This window comes from Gorilla gorilla, chromosome 5, assembly GCF_029281585.2.
Source record: "Gorilla gorilla gorilla isolate KB3781 chromosome 5, NHGRI_mGorGor1-v2.1_pri, whole genome shotgun sequence".
NCBI lineage: Eukaryota > Metazoa > Chordata > Mammalia > Primates > Hominidae > Gorilla > Gorilla gorilla.
In genome coordinates this window covers 42,618,859-42,641,411 of record NC_073229.2, presented here as the reverse complement: position 1 = coordinate 42,641,411, position 22,553 = coordinate 42,618,859, and the positions used below count along the sequence as shown (strand labels likewise).

The window sequence follows — 22,553 nt, the reverse complement described above, 5'->3', positions numbered from 1 at the left end:
AGTTAACTTTTCCCAGCCACCCATTTACCAGCTATGTAACTTTGGACAAGTTACTTAACCTCTCGATGCTTTATTGCCTCATATGAAAAGTGGGGATATAAATAGTACCTATATCATAGTCTTGCTATGAGGATTAAATAAGATAATATTTGTAAATCACCAAGAACAGTGACTGACACATTGTAAGTGCAACTTAAGTGTTTCTTAAAAAGAGTCGTACACGTCTTTAGACAGTGAGTCCCAAGAGAGATTTTTAAAAATCTTCCTGTTGCATCCTTTATAAATGCTACTTAATGAATAATACATCAATCAATTAATTAAGCAAATGTACCAATAATTCAAAGCTACCTCATATTTTCAAGATCCAGGAGAAATGGTGGATAATAGATGAAATAAATTTTCAAAGAAGTCAAGAGAAGACAGAAGCAGAAACAAAGATAGCAGTGTAAGTTGGTGGAGAAACGATAGGTTGTTCAATAAATAAAACTTGGATCATTTGTTAACCATTTGGAAAAAACCTGAAGTGAGAATCCACCCACAGCAAAAACAAAAGTAATTCTACATGCAACTGGTAATCGAAAGAGAAAATCTTAAAAGAACTACAAGAAAACAAAACAATGTTTATCTGATTCTGAGCTAGAGTAGATATTTGCAAGCAAGGCACAGAGAGGAAGATTTATTGATGTGGAAAGACGTTCCCTATAAATTGAGAGCTGCACAGATGAGTTATTAAAACTCCAGCCTCTGCAGGCAGACTGCCTAGGTCCATAGCCCACCTCTACCACTTAAAAACTTCAAACAGATTACTTAAATTCTTTAGGCCTCAGTTTCCTCATCTAGAAAATGGGGATTATCATAATAATTACAACTACCTAGCGTGTCATGAGGATTAAATGAAATATTTGTATATCACAAATGATATAGAATGATACCTGACTGAACTTATTTTTATTAAATTTATATAAAAATTATGTCAGCTCATCATATCTCAGAGGTAAGATGATAAGTATTTAAGTCTTTCTCCCTTTTAACAAAAGTCTAATGGTTTCACAATAAGCATACACTGCTTTTAAAATAAGGAAAAAGTTATTTTTAACCTAAAAAATCATCTTAAAATCTCGGTGTAGAATATTTGTAGTCATGCAAAAATATTTATGATCTATTGTAAGAGGGAAAAAGAGATTTATGAGATAGCATGTGCGGAATAATTTCAATTGTGTAAAAATACTCATTTAATGTGCAGAGACACACAATCACGTGTGGAAAAAGCAAAGAATCTACAATGCCAGCAGTAATTGTCTCTTAATGTTTGAGTTACATGTGATTTTTATTTTCTTCTTTGTGTCTTTCATATTTCCTAACATTTTCAATATGGGTATGATTAATTATAAAACCAGAGAAAAGTTGTAATTTTTTTTTTTTTTTTGAGACGGAGTCTCACTCTGTCGCCCAGGCTGGAGTGCGGTTGCTGCAATCTTGGCTCACTGCAACCTCCGCCTCCCAGGTTCAAGCAATTCTCCTGCCTCAGCCTCCCAAGTAGCTGGGATTACAGGCACCTGCCACCACACCTGGCTAATTTTTTTTTTATTTTTAGTAGAGACAGGGTTTCATCATGTTGGCCAGGCTGGTTTCGAACTCCTGACCTCAAGTGATCCACCCACCTCAGCCTCTCAAAGTGGGATTACAGCCGTGAGCCACTGCACCAGGCTTGTAATTTTTTTTTTTTTTGAAGGAGCAGCATGGACCTTAGACGGAGTAAGAGATAGGTTTTCAACTATAACAGAGGGGAAGAAAAGAAACTGCAGATTTAAAAGCGGAAGAGAAGAAAGTAAGAGAGTCATGCTTGATGGTCTATATTTTCTCTGAAATAGGAGGTGAGATAGGGAGAATGGTTTAAGCTTTGAAATAGTGGGGGGAGGAATGAAAAAGGGCTAACTAGAGATCGTTTTTTAAAAATTGTGAGCAGGGGTGAGGGGCCTACTGTGTTTTAAAACTAACTTAATATTGTGTGAGCTGTGAGCCTTCTGTCCCCCAGGGCTCAGAAGCCCCGGTCTAGGAAATGGAGACAGAGTAATCCAAGGCTGATGAGAGGTTACAAAGAAAATATGCCACGCATAGCAGAAGATCTGGAAGGTTCTAAGCCAAAATATTAACAGTGTTTATTTCTGGCTCTTGGGACTATGGTTGGATTTTAAACTTCCTTTTTCAATCTTACTTGCTGTATTTACAATGGACAGGTATTATAAATTGATAAATTTTTTGACAAAAAATTAAAATGCAAACAATACAAGCAAACATATAGATGTAAACTCTCCTCCCAAAATATCTAATCCAGAGATAACATCCTTGTTCACATTTTGGCCAACATCCTTTCCTCTAAGCACATCTGCACATACTCAGTATATATGTCATTACCTGTTCTACAAATCAGGATATATAAATGGCCACAACTCTTAATTCTTTTACTATTTGTTCATGTCCATATATACCACATTAGGAAGAATGCCCTAAGTGCTGCGCAGCCACCAAAATGTCTAAGAATCTCAAAGACTTTCTCATTCTAGAAGGCATACATTTTATTATTAATGCTAGGACTCTTGGGAATGAGAATATGTTATTAATCCAATGTGTGCTGTTTATTTCTTTGCCACGAGAAGCCACTATTAAAGACGGGGCCTAAGGCTGAGTGCAGTGGTTCACACCTGTCATCTCAGCATTTTGGGAGGCTGAGGCAGAAGGATCACTTGAGCTCAGGAGTTCGAGACCAGCCTGGGCAATATAGTGAGATCTTGTCTCTACAAAAAATTTGCCAGGCATGGTGACACTTGCCTGTAGTCCCAGCTACCTGGGAGGCTGAGACAGGAGAAACGCTTAAGCCTGGGAGGTTAAGGCTGCACTGAGCCATGATAACACCACTGCATTCCAAGCTGGGCAACAGAGTAAGACCCTGTCTCAAAAAAAAAAAAAAAAGAGAGACTGGGCCTGCACAGTTCACCAGGTGTGATTCCTGTGTTGCAGCGGCAGTCACTGGTCACCAATCCTCACCTGCCCTGCTGTGTTTCTCAGCTTGGGCTTCAAAGTTGGAGTTCTCCCTTCTCCAGTCAACATTCTGCCAGGGATCATAATTGTGCCAGGGTGTTTGTATCTGAAGACACTGACTAGCCATAAGAGAAAATATTCATGAATAGGGAGGGCCACTTGCTAAATGCAAACCAGCCTGCCTCTGAGCATCCTCAGGTGCTTCTGTTGAGTCCAAGTTACCAACCTGCCCTCCAGGTAATTTTATTTAGGGCTCTGTATTAGTGTGCTTGGGCTGCCATAACAAAATAGCCCCGGTGGCTTCAACAACAGAAATGTATTTCATCACAATTCTTGGGGCTAGAAGTCCGAGATCATCAATGTTCCAGCTGTAAGGAGAAAGCATATCTTTCTTTCCCATCACTAGGTTCATGACTGAGGCTCCAATAACAAAGGACCGATTAACAAGAGAAAAGCAGACAAATTTAATGAACGTAAGTTTTACATGACAGGGGAGCCTTTAGAAATGAAGACTCAAAGAAACAGAGAAGCTTGTGTATTTTTATTCTTAGGTTTGATGACGAGGAGACAGTCATGCAGATATATGATTAGACAAAGGGATCATCTAATGGTCATAAACTGGGGGAATGTTTTGAAGACTGTTTGTTCAGTTTCTTCTTTGTGTCTTCAGAAATAAGGGCCTACCATTCCTCCAGGTATAGGGAAGGTACTTCTCAAATGAAAGCCTTGTGACCCGCTTCAGCAGAGAAGGATGAGGGAAAGGTGAGAGCGACCTTCTTGCTTCTGCTGTTTTCTCAAATGCCAAGGTACCATACTTTGAAGTAGCATGGCCTGAACCCCATCTCAGCTGATTCGGTTTCTGGTGAGAGCTCTCTTCCTGGCTTGCAGGAAGCTGCCTTCTCATTATGTCCTCACATGGTCTTTCTGTGGGGCACACACCTGGAGAGAGAGAGGGCTCTCCAGTGTCTCTTCTATAAGGACACTAATCTTATCAGATCAGGGCCCCACACTTATGATTTCATTTAACCTTAAATTTTTTGGGGGGGGCAGAGTTTTGCTCTTGTTGCCCAGGCTGCAGTGCAATGGCACAATCTAGGCTCACCGTGACGTCTGCCTCCTGGGTTCAAGAGATTCTCCTGTCTCAGCCTCCCAAGTAGCTGGGATTACAGGCATGTGCCACCATGCCTGGCTAATTTTGTATTTTTAGTAGAGACGGGGTTTCTCCATGTTGGTCAGGCTGGTCTTGAACTCCTGACCTCAGGTGATCCGCCCGCTTGCTTTGACCTCCCAAAGTGCTGGGATTACAGGCATGAGCCACCACACCCAGCCATAACCTTAATTATTAATACTTCCTTACTCCAAATACAGCCACACTGGGGATTAGGACTTCTATATATGAAATTCGGGGAGACACATACATTCAGTGCATAACAGGTTCTCACTGTGCTTCCCACTAATTCTATGCCCAGCACTTTTCCCTACTGCGTCATCACATTAACTATATGGCTACTCCTTATTTACATATGTATGTTATTCTTTCTAGATTTAAAAAAGACTTTTGTAAAGCAAACAGCATACATTGTTTCTTTCTGTCTAGTGGTGTGCTGGAGTCAATACATACCTGCTTGTGAGAGCCAGTTGTTAGTTTCAGAAATGTTGTGAGCTGTTTGTTAAAACAGCCATGATTTAAAATTAAATTATATAAGTGTACAATTAAATAAATTACATTTAAAACAATGCTAATAAATACTCAATACTCATCAGCTCCTCATTACTACATTTTATTATTATCTGTGCACTGGAGGTTATTTACATCGATTGTATCTGGTTGGTGGAAATGGTGTGCTACTGTGCATCTCTTCCCAACTTTGCTTCAATGATGTTGCGTTAGTAGCTTGAAATTAGTCATGGTGGGAGTATTAGCACTATGAAAATCCATAAGCACTGCAAATCAGCTCCCTTACCTCAGAGCTAGTTATTTAGTTTTTACCAGCATACTACTCGCAGTCTATATCCGCAGCAGCCAACATGACAGGATCCCTAGTAAATGCTGTCTGACTGGCTGGATGAATGGATGGATGATAGGAAAGAATAATAGAGAGAGAGCAGTAGAGATTAGGTGACAGGAATAACAGCTGGCAGAGGATGTTGGCTAGGTGGGGCATTTACTATTCTGCGCTTTACCTTGCAGCCTGCCCAGCCAACAACCTCAGTTGTTCTAATTCCTTCTTTGTGGGTTTCTCATGTTGTGTTCTTACACATTGTGCAAAAGAGTGCAATATAGTACAGAAAAAATGTGGTCATCCTATGTTGCTCCATCGCATTTCAAAAGAGGCATAAATTTTACATTCTGGTTCATTCCACTGGAGACAGTGGTGTGGCAATGTCCACTGCAGAATACAGGAAGCCCCACATTTACCATTCACTACATGTTTATGACTACTGTGGATCCAGCGGAAGGTAAGCAGGGTGAGGTCCTGTTGTGGCAAGGTAGTCTTTACCACAAGTTCCGTTCTCATATGCCCTCATCCCAGTGTGTAGAAAGAAAGGAGAACTAAATATTGCTGCCAAAGCTGATTATTCTGTGAATTAGGGACCAGTGAAAAAATCCTACCCAGAAAATGCCAGAAGCAAGGTCTGGATTTCTTTTTCTCACAAACCTTTAAAAACTCCGCCCCACCAACTGTGACATTTCCTTTGTACCAGTTTTTAATGTTCCTATGAGGTGCCTCACACAGTTTTCTTTTAGCGCATGAAAACAGGAGAGAAACTAGGAAAAAGAACTAGAGTAGCAGAAGCGTGAGGCAAAGGAACTGGAAAGAAAGTGATGGAGAAACATTTATTGTTATAAGCACAGTTGCTTCGGAATTCTCTTTAAGCTGCTTTCGAAGGGATCCTTTTACGGAAGTCTTATCTTTGTCAACAAAATTTGAAGATGCCCTATTCCATTAGTTGGCAGACAACACCATGCAAAGACAGCGATTTGACTGCAAAACTCATGAATGAGCTGATTAACTTACGTGAGAAAATGTCTATTTGCCCCTCTCTTACCAAAACCTGGGGGCTGCAGCACTTAGAAGACAACACAAGTTCTCCTGAGCATAAAAACCATAATCAGGCTCTGTGTAATGGTAGTTCCTCTGCCTAATATTGGGAGGTAGAGCAAAGGTCACTGTAGGGCAAAGGAGTGTTCCAATCACCCTGACACCTGTGACCTGGTGACCACCCACTACACTCTCAGGTGTCATTCTACCACTTCCATGTTGATATGAACTTCTAAAGTCTCTGATCGCTCTTGCCTAGAGAACTACTGGAAATCAATGAAGTCATTGATTTTTAAAATGTCTGGAACATTGATTTCTATCAGGCCTCACGCAAAGATCTTGGTTGACCTTTGTCTTCTAGGATGTCGCAGTCTAGCAGGGCATGCTGCCTTCAAAACTGACACACAAGACCTAGATCCTGTGGCTGCAAGTCTAATGCCTGGACTGTGTTCTATGGGACTGCATAGGTCAGCAGAGAAAATAAAAGATTTGAGAAATCAGCACTAAAGCAGCAAACCCTATGCACCCAACCCCATCCACCTCGCCTGTTAGATAGCTGCACTTTAGGGCTTGTTTAAATGAATATATTTTCTTTTTGTTCAGATGGAACAGTTCAGTCATCCCTGTAAGAACTTTCTGGCATGGGTTTCCACAGGTTTGACTCACTGGCTCTTCAAAAGTGTTTTGGCTTGCTCCGGTGACCCTGCCATGTTTCATGTCCCCTACTGCCCATTCACCTAGATTCCTTGTCCTTAATCTCTGCATCAGTAAACTGAGGACAGACACACTGAACTCCCTTTTACTTCGTAAGGAAAACAGAAGGATAAGCCACACATACTCCCAAGTATCTTAGGGAAAATGTGCCTTTATTGTCATTAATATTGTCATCATAAAGTAAACCATGAGATTACAGGATTGTGCAAGAGTGAATGCAGAGCCCAAATTTTTCCAAGGGTGAATAAAGGATGGTTGAATAGGAGGGAGGGAGGGAGGAAGAAAAGAGAAAGAATCTTGCATTTAAGACAAGCATTGCCAACTTTCTGCCTTCACAGAGTGATCTGGCCCAAGCAAGTACTTGACAGGATGATTATTATCAGATAATACCTATAATCAGCAATACCATATTACTTTTGCATAAAGTTTTTACTAGATACCATCCAATGAAACACTACTAGGTGCTCTTCCAGGAACATCTGATACTCCGCACCTTGGTTCATAGCAGCACCGGGCATTTATACTACCCTGTAAATAGCAACAACTGAACTACATGGATGCAACAGGCAGCTGGTTGCATTTGCAACGTTTTTGACACTAGGTCATCTCTAGGATGAGCAGTGAATATAGTGAGAGAGTGGAGCCACCCCTTCCCCGCTCTGCTTCCTCCACCCCACTCATTCACAATACTTAACAACTCTCCTATTTGGTACTTTGTTAAAACTTTGGATGAAATTTCATAAGAAAATAATTCACCCAGAATTCTAACATTTCTCCAGGGGCCGCCCCTTCCAGGGGGTGGGCTATAGCACCCAGGGGCTTTCCCTGAGGGACAAGGAGCTAGGCCCTGGTGAACTCTTGCCAACCAGCTTCAGATCTCTGAGGGGCCACTTCTTCACCTCAGGGTGGCTAGTGAGCCCTGCGCCCCATCGCCACCATGGGTTTCCATGATATTAGAAGGTGGGAATATAATATTTATACTGTTTTTGGCATTTGCCAAGTCCCCACTGGAAAAAGCAAGCTGGCATACCTTTATTTACTCCTGCCCATTTTCTCCAAGGTTGCTTAGAGCCCCCAGAAAGCTGGCCCAACCTACCTATTTCACAAAACCTGACCCTAAAGATGTCCCGAAAAGCTCTGAGACCCTTCACGTGCAGGGGCTGAGAGGGCAATCTAATGACTCTCCTGCTGAATTTGCAAGGATTCGGGTTTATAACCGTTGGTAAGGTGAGAAGTCTCTAAAATCTGCTGTAAAAACACCTTTTAAAGGCTTCAACCTCGTGACACTTTCATGAGGTTTGAGTTCTGGGTTTTGCTTCTTGTTTTTTGGAGAGCTGGTGGCTTTCTGCTCCCCTCCCTCTTGAAACTATGGTGTTTCTATCTTCTTGCTTTCTCCTCCTCTGGCCCCCAGCATTTTCTTTGGTCTACACCCTTGTTTGTAAGTCTTGGTTCACTGCCTTCAGCGCTGTTTGTGGTCTCAGAGAGGATGGGTGGTGCTTTTCAAATTGTTGTCACACCAGATATGGTTCTAAGAAAAGGAAAAAAAAAAAAGATACTATTTGAAGAGTTAAGGAGGAGAGAGTGACATGGATGTACAGAGATGAAATGAGCCCTGGATTGTTTTTGACACCTAAGAGAAGTCAGGGAACAGGGACAAGAGGGAGAGGGATGGAGAGAGGAGGAAAAGGGGCCAGAACCAGTGCCTCAGAAGCTTGACCCATTGGTCGTTACAAAGTTTCCCTGTGGTCGACCTGAACTGACATTTAAAAGGCAAAAAAATGTTTGAAATAGGAGAGTGGCTGGGTGTGGTGCCTCACGCCTGTAATCCCAGCACTTTGGGAGGCCAAGGTGAGCGGATCACCTGAGGTCGGGAGTTTGAGACCAGCCTGACCACCATGGAGAAACTCCGTCTCTACTAAAATTACAAAATTAGCTGGATGTGGTGGCTCATGCCTGTAATCCCAGCTACTCAGAAGGCTGAGGCAAGAGAATCTCTTGAATCCGGGAGGCAGAGGTTGCGGTGAACCGAGATTGTGCCATTGCACTCCAGCCTGGGCAACAAGAGCAAAACTCCATCTCAAAAAAAAAAGAAAGAAAGAAAGAAAGAAAGAAATAGCAGAGTGATTAATAACTAACAACTCCCGTGAGCAATCATCTGAGACAGACACAGAGCAGTGAAGGAGAGGAATCTGGGCTCATCATCCTAATGCTCAGAGGTTTTCTTCATAGTCAGGTATTCTGGGGATTGCATCTGTTTTGAGGCCCAATGAGGGGATAGTTAGTTCATGAGTGCAGGACATCTTCGGATGAGATTAATATACGGATGGGGATCTCTACTGGGAGAATTGTTCGGTTATCAACATCCAGGAATTGAAGTTCTCCTGGCTTTAAGTCTGCTGTTGGGACTATATACGAATCGAAGACTAATTCTTCGTAGCCTGTATATTCATAGCTTCAATATCATTGGTGGCCAATTGCTTTGACAGTGAGAGAAGGGTTGTTAACCTCATCTGTTATGTACAGAACACGTAAGGATAGGAGGGCAATTAAAATTAAGATAATGGCAGGTAAAATAGTTCAGACAGTCTCGATTTTTTGGGCATCTATGATGCTAGTATGAGTTAATTTTGTTGTGAGTATTAGGAAAATAATGTATAGGACCAGGGAACTAATTAGGAAAATAATTATAAGAGCGTGGTCATGGAAAGTGAGTTCTATAATAGGGGATATAGCGTTTGAAGGCCAAATTGAACTAGATGAGCTATTAAAACATGCGAGAGTTAACTTATACATTAAAAGTTGAGGCAATATCTCATTTTTTTTCTTTTTTCTTTGTTTCCTTCCCTTCCTTCACTGCTCCTTCCTTCCCCTTCCCCTACTCTTTTCCTTCCCCTCCCCTTCCCCCTACTTTTTCCTTCTCCTCCCCATCCTTTATTTGAAAGAGAAGAAAAGGTAGAGCCCCTTTTTGAAGAAGATCAAGGCTGCTAATTAAACTGTAAGGAATCAGAGGAGAATTGCACCATCTTCTTTCTCCACCAGTCCCAGGTCAGGAAAACATGAGACTTTATTCCCTCCTGAGCAGGACCGTTCCGTAATTCGGTCCACAGGACACGTTTTCTTTTCTTTTATTCTGGGGTTTTGTTTTCACTGTTTCATTCTTTATCGTAATTTATTAATACATTTCAGACATTAAAGTAGGAAGGTACATTCAGGGTTGAGCCTGCCAGTACACAAAAGAGGAATGGTGATTTCTTACTCAATAATTCTTCATTTCCTCCATCCAAATTGACCCAAATGCATGTAGTTCTTCCTGGATGCCTGACAGAGCAGAGTTAGAGTGCATCTAAGGTGAGCCCAAAACCCGAGACGGAGAGTTTAGGTGTGTTTCAGCCTTATCTGGGCCCACGTCTGTCCTGTAGCATTGATAGGCACCCAGAGCCGAATTTGCGGGAGGGAAGGCTGAAGTTTTAAATCAAGGAGTGTCTCTGGATATCCTCTCACGGAATCTTTAAAAAAACAGACACAATCTGGAAGTATTTTCCTTCCAAAAGAAGAATATTCTGCTCCTCCTTCACGTTTTCTCTTTCTTCCTCCTTTTTTCTTTCTTCTTTCTTTCTGTCACATAGTCTTCAAAAGATCTCTTTCTCCAAATTGTTTTTCTGTCTCTGTATAGTCAGAGGTCACTGAAACACATATACTGAAAAGAAGCCACGCCAGGAAGAATTTCCAAAAACACTTGGCCAAAATCAACTTAACAAGTCCTGAATTCTAAATCCTTGTTTTATTCCTTCTTTGAGGACAAGAAATTTGGAGGCCAAAAAGAAATACGTCAGGAGAGACTGGGTCACAGCCCACAAAGCTAGTATGTGCAAAGGGATGGCACTGCGAGGCCTACCTCCTGCAGGGTCCAGACCCCTTGGGCCCCTGTTTCTTTTGGCTCCCCCAGGAACCCCCTGATCCCAGTCCCTGCCCTACAGGTCCTGCTGTAGTCCTACTCTGCTCAATGTGAGATCTGCACCAGTAGTCTTTAACCATCTTATTTTATTTATTTATTTTTTGAGACGGAGTCTTGCTTTGTTGCCCAGGCTGGAGTTCAGTGGCGCGATCTTAGCTCACTGCAACCTCCACCTCCCAGGTTCAAGCGACTCTCCTGACTCAGCCTCCTGAGTAGCTGGGATTACAGGATAAAAGGTTTCCAATGCGTGAGGGTATGTAATTTTTCAGAATCTACTTTGGGCTTTAAAAATGAGACGGTTGGCAGGGTGCGATGGCTCACACCTGTAATCCCAGCACTTTGAGAGGCCGAGGCAGGTGGATGGCCTGAGGTCAAGAGTTTGAGACCAGCCTGGCCAACATGGCGAAACCTCATCTCTACTAAAAATATAAAAATTAGCTGGGCATGGTGGTGTAATCCCAGCTACTTGGGAGGCTGAGACAAGAGAATTGCTTGAACCCAGGAGGTGGAGGTTGCAGTGAGCTGAGATCATGCTACTGCACTCCAGCCTGGGCAACAGACTGAGACTCTGTCTCAAAAAAAAAATTAATTAAAAATAAATAAATAAATAAGTAAATAATTATCATCTTCCAGCATGAAATCAAAATTTTATTAGAAATGTATCTCTTAATGAGATGAATGAGGTTGACTTTCTTTCAGTGAGTTCATTTATCCATGGATGAATATTACTTTTGCTACAGTGAGACAGGAATTTGTAAAAATATTCATATTTTATTTATATAGGTGTAAGCACTAAGAAGCCAAGTTCATATAAGAAAATAAATGAGAATAAAAGAAATTTTTTATAGAGGTATCACTGAATTATTTGTGCTAAATTGATATTTTTCTAGTTTATAATTTGAATTTTCCTATTGGTGCTTTTACTATACTTTTTATTTATTTTCTTAGTGATTGCCTTGGGGATTACAATTAACATCTTAATTTATAGCAATCTAGTTTACATTAATACCACCTTAATTTCAAGAGAATATAAAAACTTTTATCCTCTATCACTCCACTCATTCCCCTCTTCTTTGTGCTGTTATTGTCATACAAATTACACCTTTATATATTATATGCCCATCAACACAGATGTATAATTATTGTTTTATGCAATTGTCTTTTAAATCAGATGAGGGAAAAGAGTTACAAACAAGAAATACATTTGTACTGTCTTTTATGTTTACTTATGAAGTTACTTCTACCAGTGCTCTCTATTTTTTCTTATGGCTTTGAGTTACTGTCCAGTGTCTTTTATGTCAACCTAAAGGACTGTCTTTAGCATTTCTAACAAGGCAAATCTACTAGTAATACACTTCCTCAGCTTTTGTATATCTGGAAATATATTTATTTCTCCTTCATTCTCAAAGGATAGTTTTGCTGGATATACAATTCTTAGTTGACAGTTTTTTTTGTTTTTATTTTTTACTTTCAGGACTTTATATATGCTGTCCACTTTCTTCTGCCTTCTATGGTTTATTTCTTTTCTTTAATTGATATATGGTAATTATACATATTTTGGGGGTACATGTGATATTTTAATACATGTATGGAATATATACAAATCAGAGTAATTGGGGTATCCGTCACTTCCAACATGTATCTTTTCTTTGTGCCGGGAACATTACAATTCTTCTTTTCAGCTATTTTGAAATATACAATAAATTACTGTCAACTATAATTTCCCTACTGTACTGTCAAACACTAGAACATATTTCTTCTATATAACTATTTTTGTGCCCATTAACCAACTTTTTTTCATCCCTTTGCCCTTTATTGCTTCTAATGAGAAATTGCTTTTTAGTATTATTGAAGATCCCTTGTATATGGCGAGTCACTTTTGTTTGGGTGAGATGCTTTTTGTTTTTGACTTTCTACTGTTTGATTATGATGTGTCTAGTTGTGGATTTCTTTGAGTTTATCCTGCTTGAAATTCATTGAGCTTCTTAGATTTATAGATTAATCTTGTTCATCAAATCTGGGAAGTTTGCAGCCAACATCTTCTGGGCTTCATTGGGGAGTTCCTATTGATTGTTTATTTTTCCTGTGTATAGACCATACTTTCTTGCTTCTTTGCACGTTTCATAATTTTTTGCTGAAAACGGAATGTTTAAAATTATATGGAAACTCCGGAAATCAGATTCTCCCTGCTCCCCCAAGGTTTTTGTTGCTGTTCTGGTTGTTTTTTTAGTGACTTTTCTGAGATAGTTCTGTAAAGTCTATATTGTTTGTCATGTGTGGCCACTGAAATCTCTGCTTGATTAGCTTAGTGATACACTAATGATTGAACAGAAATTTCTTTAGATGCCTGGGACCAATAAATCTTGTAGTCTTTGCCAAGGGGTTCTATATGCACACTAGGACACACTTTCAATGCTCAGTTAAGCACTTTACAACTCTGCCTTAGCCTTTACTTTCTGCTTCTGCAGAGCCTTAAGGTTAGCCAGTGGTCAGACCTTAGGGCCTTCTCAAGTATTTTCTGAGCATATACACAGCTGTGGGCATGCACATAGCCCTATATAGGCTTCACCTTCTAGATTCCCAGGAATATGTGGGAGCTTTTCAAAGTCTCCTATGGGCATCTTATTCCCAAGCTTTTTCTTTTAAGCTTTTTGGTAAGCCTATTGTTTGCCCCTAACTCTAATCCACTGCCTTAGGCGGCTGCAGTATTGACTAATTGCCTGTGATTCTTTTCAACAAACACCCCCCAAGGAAAAGACTGTTCATACTTGGCAACTCTAAATCAGATTAAATAAAAAGCCTTGTGAGTGAAGTCTTCCAGAGAACCACCAGACAGGTCAAATAGTGACAATTTTGGGGGAATGGGACTTTGAAGAAGCTTTATCTCCATTCTGCAACCATTCCAATAGCTGCCAGGCTGTTGATTTTCACTGTGATTGCAGGCTGCTGATTTTCAAGGCTACCACAGAGATAAGGTGAAGTGTGTGGAAGTTGGTAAATTAAAATGCCATAAAACTCATTGTTCTATTGAAATTCAGCCATTTTTCTTGAATAAATGCTCCCTGGATTGCTGTAAGCCTTTGGTTAATTTCCAGCCTTCTGAAAAAGTCGATAGTGACCATTTTCCCAGTTTCTTATTGCTTTTATGGAAGAAAGGCTTTATTATTATTATTGTTATTATTATACTTTAAGTTTTAGGGTACATGTGCACAACGTGCAAGTTAGTTACATATGTATACATGTGCCATGTTGGTGTGCTGCACCCAATAACTCGTCATTTAACATTAGGTATATCTCCTAATGCAATCCCTCCCTGCTCCCCCTACCCCACAACAGGCCCTGGTGTGTGATATTCCCCTTCCTGTGTCCAAGTGTTCTCATTGTTCAGTTCCCACCTATGAGTGAGAACATGCAGTGTTTGGTCTTTTGTCCTTGCGATAATTTGCTGAGAATGATGGTTTCCAGCTTCATCCATGTCCCTACAAAGGACATGAACTCATCATTTTCTATGGCTGCATAGTATTCTATGGTGTATATGTGCCACATTTTCTTAATCCAATCTATCATTGTGGGACATTTGGCTTGGTTCCAGGTCTTTGGTACTGTGAATAGTGCTGCAGTAAACATATGTGTGCATGTGTCTTTATAGCAGCATGATTTATATTATTCAGGACATAGGCATGGGCAAGGACTTCATGTCTAAAACACCAAAAGCAATGGCAACAAAAGCCAAAATTGACAAATGGGATCTAATTAAACTAAAGAGCTTCTGCACAGCAAAAGAAACTACCATCAGAGTGAACAGGCAACCTACAGAATGGGAGAAAATGTTTGCAACCTACTCATCTGACAAAAGGCTAATATCCAGAATCTACAATGAACTCAAACAAATTTACAAGAAAAAAACAAACAACCCCATCAAAAAGTGGGCAAAGGATATGAACAGACACTTCTCAAAAGAAGACATTTATGTAGCCAAAAGACATATGAAAAAATGCTCATCATCACTGGCCATCAGAGAAATGCAAATCAAAACCACAATGAGATACCATCTCACACCAGTTAGAATGGCAATCATTAAAAAAGTCAGGAAACAACAGGTGCTGGAGAGGATGTGGAGAAATAAGAGCACTTTTACACTGTTGGTGGGACTATAAACTAGTTCAACCATTGTGGAAGACAGTGTGGTGATTCCTCAGGGATCTAGAACTAGAAATACAATTTGACCCAGCAATCGCATTACTGGGTATATACCCAAAGAAAGGCTTTTTAAAGGTCTTTACGTCAGCGTTTTCTCTAACATCCAATCTCTTTTAATTTTTTGTCAATCGTATGTCAAATATCATGTAATAAATTATTATTTAAAAATACATTTCTTGATCCCATAGTATCAACTCGGTAAGATCTTCCTTCAGTTCCTTGAAAACAAATAATTAGAAAGTTTGTGATTTACCAAAGGATCAAGTACTAGTCATTAAATAAAATTCATTTTTTCAATGACAATGTTTTATATTGTCTCTTATTTTGCCACCCAGTGACTTATGTGCTATCAAGCAATCTTTCATTATAAGATTTAGGGTGCACGAAATGCATGCCTTTCTTTAAAAGTTGAGAAAGTTATACCTTCTCATCTTGCCTTCTTTGGCTGTCTTGGGTCTGGGGTCACATTCTGGGAGGGAAGATTGTAATTCTCCTTAAACTTTCCCCACATCTCTCACAGACATGGAAGACTGTTCCTTTCTGTCTTCTTAAAGTTTATTTTCCTGTGTATCTTTTCTCCACCCCTTCTGTCACTTTCTGTAGCTCCCACACCAAGAAATTTGTCTTGAGGTTAAAAAAAGGGGAGGAGGGGCAGACTGTACAGTGATCCCTGAAAATGCTTTTAAAGTCAATGGTAGGGCCACAGGAAAGGATACCCATCTCAGCTAATGTTGCCAAACCCTGAGAGGTAAATTTTATTATCAGTAGCAGCTACAGGATTTCTTTATTGGAGAGGCTTTGTGATTACATTCTGGTTGAGACAGAGGGTAAGGCCAGGGACTAGGGACTGGGTCTTGAAGTTGTGTTTGCATTGATAGCACAATGTATTAATATAGTTTGTATTTTAATTTGGGACAATTAGTGGGAAAGGGCTGAACTGTCCCTTAACTCAATAATTGATTATTATTATTCCATTTTACTGATTCAAAGTGAAATTATTAACCCTAGTCAAAGAGCTAGATAGTAACGAAGCCAAGATTGTAACTCAGCCCTGTCAAATCCCAGAACCAGTGCCTTTATATGCTTTTTTTTTTTCTGTTTCTAGTTGCAAGCTAACCACTCCCAGCAATCATACCTTTAACCCATGGTTATGACCTTGCCAACCATACCCAATGTGAGTCTTGCCATAGAACTCTCGTTTGCTGGGTTCTTATCCTTCTTTCGTAAGTGGAAGGAATGGATTCCCTCAGTGGGCAATTACCCTCATTGTCTTTAGTCCCATTGAAGGAAACTGTCCTGGACTTTGGTCAGGCTTCCCCAGCACCTTCAGTAAGTGACTCTAAGTGTGGCTCCTGCAGCCTAATGATGTGCCTGAAACTGGGGGAGGCAGGCAGGAAGACTTCCAAAGGCTCTGGGAGGGTTTTACCCGTGAGACAACCCTCATGAGATTGTACCCATGAGATTGGTACCTCCTCTTTGCAACATGAAAACAAGAATACTGTTAAAAATCATGTTCCAGCCAGGCGCAGTGGCTCACGCCTGTAATCCCAGCCCTTTGGGAGGCCAAGGCGGGCAGATCACTTTAGGTCAGGAGTTCAAAATCAGCCTGACCAACATGGTGAAACCTCATCTCTACTAAAAGTACACAAACAATTAGCTGGGCAAGGTGGCGCACACCTGTAGTCCCAGCTAGTCTACTGGGGAAGCTGAGGCAGGAGAATCACTTGAACCCGGGAGGCGGAGGTTGCAGTGAGCCAAGGTCGAGCCACTGCACGCCAGCCTGAGCGACAGAGACAGACTCTGTTTCAAAATAAAAAAATCACATTCCTTTTGTCCCAGCTCTTTAGACATGGCATTTTACAGTTAGACAAATTAGACAAATTTTTAGGTGCATCTTTACTGGCAAAGTTACCCAAAGATAAGATTATTTCTGGCTCTGTGGTTTTTTTCACCTTTTTCTTTTCTGATTCCTACCACTCCTCACAGTTTCAATTCCTCTCTCCTACTTTGTTCTCCTTTCTGTTTCGAACATTTTGCTCCTAATTACTTCAGATTTTTCTCCCTGTTCAGAAGTTTGTATATCTGAAAATTAAGTATTTTAAAACACTTTCTGAAAGGAGTGGGAAATTCTCCAGAAGCACAGAGAGAAGATTGTGAGGCTCTTCTGTTGGAATAAAAGCCCACGTTGGATGATGAAATTTTTCCACTAGTATGGTTTCCTCCTGTACACGCTTCACAGGTGGTATTTTTTTTCAAAACAGCAAACTATGCAGAAATATTTTAAATTAATAAATCATTGATTATTATAGACTCAATTCTCATAACTCAAAATAATAATACTGTGTTGATATTCATATGTTCAACACAACCATGCCTTGTCACTTATATATTTACTTAAATATTTCACACCATACCTGAAATATAGTAGGTATTCATTACTATTCTCCAAATGAATGAAGTGAGTAAAGTTCCACAAAGCAAGGACCAGACCTTTCATATCATCGTAATTCACAGACCCAGTATGGCATAAAGTGGGCACCAACTGTTTGGAGTATAAAAGCTTTGCTATGTTCCTGTGCTTATGACCTTGATGAAATTCTGCTGTTAAATTTAGTACAGGTTGTCACAAATCAGCATTTGATCAAAGTAGTTGCCTTATACTGGTTCATCTATACTTTCATTCTCTTCCCCAAATCCAATTATTGGAGCTGTTTGCCTCAATCACTGAAAAACAAGATTCTTTCATTGTTGTTCCAGACTTACTGCTCATTTCTTAGTGAAAACTACTCTCTGTGACCTACGTCTCCCTTAACTAAGCACTGAATTTCCCTATCTTTAGTCTTTCTTTTCTAATATGGATTCGAAGGGGATCAGAATGTGTCCCCCAAAATACGCTAATTTAGCACAAGTACTATTTTGAGCTATTTTTGAGAAAGAATCTTCTGCCCTTCTCCTTTCTGCTTTAAGTGCCATAAATTTCCACTTGTAAAGGTGTTTTATTTCCCATCTTGGGTGACTAAGCCTCATGGTCCTCTTCCTGATATGAGAGATGAGTCTGCATAACAATCCTTAGCTATCATACATTCCTAGTTACCTTCCCACAATTTACCACTCTTAGGAGCCCACTCCCCTACTCTGCCTCCTTTGTCTAGTCACTTCTTCACAGTTTATTGCACTTTGTTAAAATTGTATATAAGCTCAGCATTCTTTTAGACTTTACATAGATAAGAGATAGTGTAGCCTGGTGTTTAAGAGTTTGGACTCTGGGATCAAATCTCAGTACCTCTACCACTTACCAAATGTATGACCTTGGGTGGGTCACTTCACCTCTTGGGCCTTAAACTAAAATAGAGATAATAAATATATCTATATCTTAGGGTTGATATAGGAATTAAGTGAATCAAAGCACTTAAAACTGTTGCTGGCACTCTGTTAGCGATTACTTACATTTTTTTATTTGCTCATTTTGGACACTCATATAAATATAATTATACCATTGATAATTTTCTGAGACCTTTCAACGTCAATATTATGTTTTTGAAACTCATCCATATTGATGCATGCATCTGTAGTTTATTAATTTTTCTTTTTAGTTAACACATCATGCATGTATGTCATATCTCTCTAAGGTAATTGTAAACTTTGGAGAGCAAGAACCATGTTTTCTATCCTCTGTGCTTTCAAGGAGTTCGTGGTAGCGTTTGTGATTTGTTCTTTGAGATGATTAGCTGTGTTTCTGAGATATCTAAATTGGAGAAGAGGAGACTGAGGGAAACTTCCTAAGGGTTATTGAGGTTTTATATGGAGTGTGATGACTTCTCATTCTCTATCCCCATTGAGCCTTCAATTTGGGAAATATCCTAAGCTTCCCTGTGAGAGACTTAGGCGTATAATTATAACTGGGTATTTACTGTGTACCATGTACTGTGTCAGCTTCTTTACATAAATTATCCTACTTAATCCTCAAAACAAGCCAAATGAGAAAGTATATTATTTTCTAGGACTGCTGTAATGAAGTACCAAAAACTGGGTGGCTTAAGCAACAGAAACTTACTGCATCACAGCTGTGGAGGCTAGAAGTCCAAGGTCAAGGTGTTGGCAGGATTGGTTCTTCTGAGGGATGTGAGGGAGAATCTCTTGCAGGCCTCTCCCCTAGCTCCTGGTGGTTTACTGGCAATCTTTGGTGTTCCTTGGCTTGTAGATCTCTGCCTTCATCTTCACATACTATCCTCCCTATGTCTATGTCTTTATCTGAATCTCTCCTTTTTATGAAGAAGTTAGTCATATTGGATTAAGGACCCATCCTCCTCCAATATGATCTAAGTTCATCTTAACTAATTATATCTTCAATGGCCCTATTTCTAAATAAAGTCACATTCTGAGGTACTGGGGGTTAGGACTTCAACATATGAATTCAATAGGGGAGACACAATTCCACCCACTTAAAATAAAACAGGCCTAGAGAGGTTATGCTAACTTTTTGAAGTGGAATAGCTAGAGCCCTCAGGTTCACATGGTAACCAGGTAGTTCTGAGGTGGGAGGTGAGGGAGGTAGTGCAGGTCCCCAAGAGCCACGGGGATGCTGCAGTGACCTGGACTGTGTGCAGTCACTCCCATAAGTTGTCCAGACATGAGGTAACAGAGTGAGCTCTGGAATTAGTCAAATCTGCCACTCACTAGCTGCCTGATCTTAGGAATGTTTTTCAAGCCCTCAGAGCCCCCATTGCTTCATCTGTAAAATGGGATAATAGCACCCACCTCATGAAGTTGTGGAGATTAAAGGACATAGGACAGTAGTTGAGAAATGTAGTGATTATCAAAATGGACACCCATCCTCTTATCCCAACCACACCAAAGAGAGCTTTAGTCCACACCCAAATTTCCTACACCTAGGCCCATTTTAATTAATTTAATTTATGTAACTAAGTGCAACCCTTGTCCAGAAACATCATTCAAGTGGGGATCATGGTAGGGGGTGGTAAAAGGGTCAGAAAGGGGAGATGCAAAGGAGAGCTAGAGAAAAGGGTAACTCCAGTTCTCTGCCTCTCAGTGTGTCTCGAGGTGGGCATTATTGGTATTTGGAGCTGGACAGTTCTTCCTGTTGAGCTACTGTTCCATGCATTATGGTAAGGTTGATATCCCTGGGCCCCTGAGTGCTAAGACATTAAATACCAGTAATAACCCCCAGTCATTGTGCCACCCAAAACACCCCAGACATTTCCAAGCTCTCCTCTAAGGATGGTTCCAGCCCTGATTGACAACAATTGGTGATCCCAGCAGGACCCAAGCTGTACACTGTCTTTGGGAACTGCTGCAGCCACCAATGCAGGGATGAACTGACTGTTGCTGCTCAGTTAACCCTCAGTGTCTGATTCCTGAATTCCTCTGGGGTGATCCCTTCTCACAGCTGGATTTCTCCAACCCTGTTGTCCACAGTCTCTTCTGGGAGAAAATGGTGCAATTTCAAGGTTGCAGTTACAGGAGGAGGGGACAGTTTCTCTAGGGTAACACTGGGAGTATCTTCAAAACCATGCAGTAAATAAAGCGCCAAAAATAAACACCTTGGGTCAGCAGCTCCTCACTGTCATCTCCATTTGCATTTTCTAAGCTTCTGGCCACCTAAGAGATCTTACAACACAGTGGAGTGCTCTGGGAAACCCCGAAATGAAGTCTCAGTATTACTCAGAGAGATGTGTGTTTGTTTGAGCGGCCATACAGAATTTGGCACACGTTGGGTAGCTTGATATGGTGATGCCAGCCAATGGTGCTCGCGTAGAAGCTCAGTGTTCACTCATCCCTTTGGGAGGACTGCTTTTTGAGTTACATTTTCTTCTTTCTCCTTTAGTGATACAGTCTGAAGTATCAAACTGAGTAAATATTGTGAAATGTAAGATGTTTGACCAAAACCAGTTATCTATTCATTGACTAGAGATTTAATCGAGCCACATAAAGCCTAGATATGGTTCAGTTTGGTTTAAATGCTGTAAAGTTTCCAATCCTTAAATGCAAGAGGTTTGAAAAAAAGAAAAGAAAAGAAAAGAAAAATGCAACTATTACTGAGCAAAATAAAAGCTCTGTCCTCTAAATGCCTGCTTTGGTTTAACATAGTGGCTTGCTTTACTTTCAGATAAATTGTCATTGAAGCAAAACCAAGATATGAGAAATATGAACTCCCTCTTTCAACAGAACCCATTGTGTTCAAATTCATAAGCAAGAAAGTTAAGCACCCACCTTCCTCTTTAAGGAAATATGAAAGTTGTTGCTTTGAAATAGAATTCATTGCATTCAGACTTTGAGTGATATCTGTATTCACATCCAACCGGATCTGCAGCCCTCTTCAAAAAATTCTTTCTCCTCAGTGGTGAGAATTACCCCACCTGGGATTCACTCTTCACAAGGCTCAAGAAGCCTATTCATATGAATGAAACTGCTTTCTTCAGGGCAGATGCGGAAGCTGCCCTCCAGAGGGCTTGGGCAACCCAAGGAAAGGAAATCACCTCGGTTGGCAGTGTGACTGCTGAGACTGCCGGGGCTGCTGCCTGCTGCTTCTCGCGCCTGTCCTCTCCAAGATGCAGTTTTTTGATGCTGAGGAGCTCCTGGTCGATGAAGAGGATGATATTTTTGGTGAAGGTAAATGCATCTTTCTGGCAGGAGGCTCTCCGGTCTGCTTTGCTTTGTTTTGACACCACTGGACACTTTTGCCCAGCTTGGGCAAGGACTTGAGCATTTTGAAATGATAAAAACAAAGCATCCTGAGTGAGGTAGTGGCTGCAAATATCAACTTAGGCACTGAAGGAATACACAAGGCAAGGGGTGGAACAAGGGGTTGAGTCATTCCCGCAAATACATTTTTTAAAGTCATGACTAAAATAAAGGTTTAGTTTAGGCTGGAAAATAGTACTAAATTTTTTGCCTTGTCTCTCTTCTGTGCTGTCTCTTGTCTAACACCTTAAGGAAAGCCTGTCACAGTGGTTTGAGCACAGCAGGGCTGCTAGGGAAGAAGTTAAACAAATGGACCAGGAGTGGTTTTTCATGGTACCATGTTGCTTTGATTTGCACTTCTCTCTTTCTCTCTCTCTCTCTGTCTCTCTCTCTCTGTCTTTCTCTCAGTCCTTCTCTTTTTTTGTTGTTGTTGTTTTTTGAGACAGAGTCTTGCTCTGTTGCTCAGGCTGGAGTGCAGTGATGCAATCTCAGCTCACTGCAACCTCCGTCTCCCCAGATCAAGTCATTCTCCTGCCTCAGCCTCCCAAGTAGCTGGGACTACAGGCGCCCACCACCATGCCCAGCTAATTTTTGTATTTTTAGTAGAGATGGGATTTTGCCATGATGGCCAGGCTGGTCTTGAAATCCTGACTTCAGGTGATCCACCCTCCTTGGCCCCCCAAAGTGCTGGGATTACAGGCGTGAGCTACCATGCCCGGCCTGGGTCCTTCTCTCTTACTCTTCCTCACACATACTTGGCACTCCAACCCTCCATTCCCTTTTCCAATTTTCTTTTTTCCCAAGTCGGGATACTGGAGCCCTGGTAGCTTCCAATCCCCATTGGCACTGCTCAGTTTTCTGTTCTCATCTTGCTGCTTTTCCGTGACTTGACCTATCCA

The 22,553-nt window shown here is 40.8% G+C and overlaps 1 protein-coding gene across 6 annotated transcripts in view; it reads left to right on the top strand.

Moving 5' to 3' along the window:
- RIPOR2 (RHO family interacting cell polarization regulator 2) overlaps positions 1 to 22,553 on the top strand; it is a 231,943-nt gene that overhangs the window by 84,707 nt on the left and 124,683 nt on the right. The window contains exon 1 of one of the 6 annotated variants that reach the window (XM_031012233.3): positions 21,421 to 21,582. The exons of 4 other annotated variants lie outside the window; for them this stretch is intronic. In XM_031012233.3, coding sequence (XP_030868093.1) covers positions 21,522 to 21,582 — 61 coding nt within the window. In that variant the 5' untranslated portion in view covers positions 21,421 to 21,521. Of the gene's footprint in view, positions 1 to 21,420; positions 21,583 to 22,553 lie in introns of those variants that run through there. One more of the 6 variants, XM_031012231.3, reaches the window with a different exon arrangement.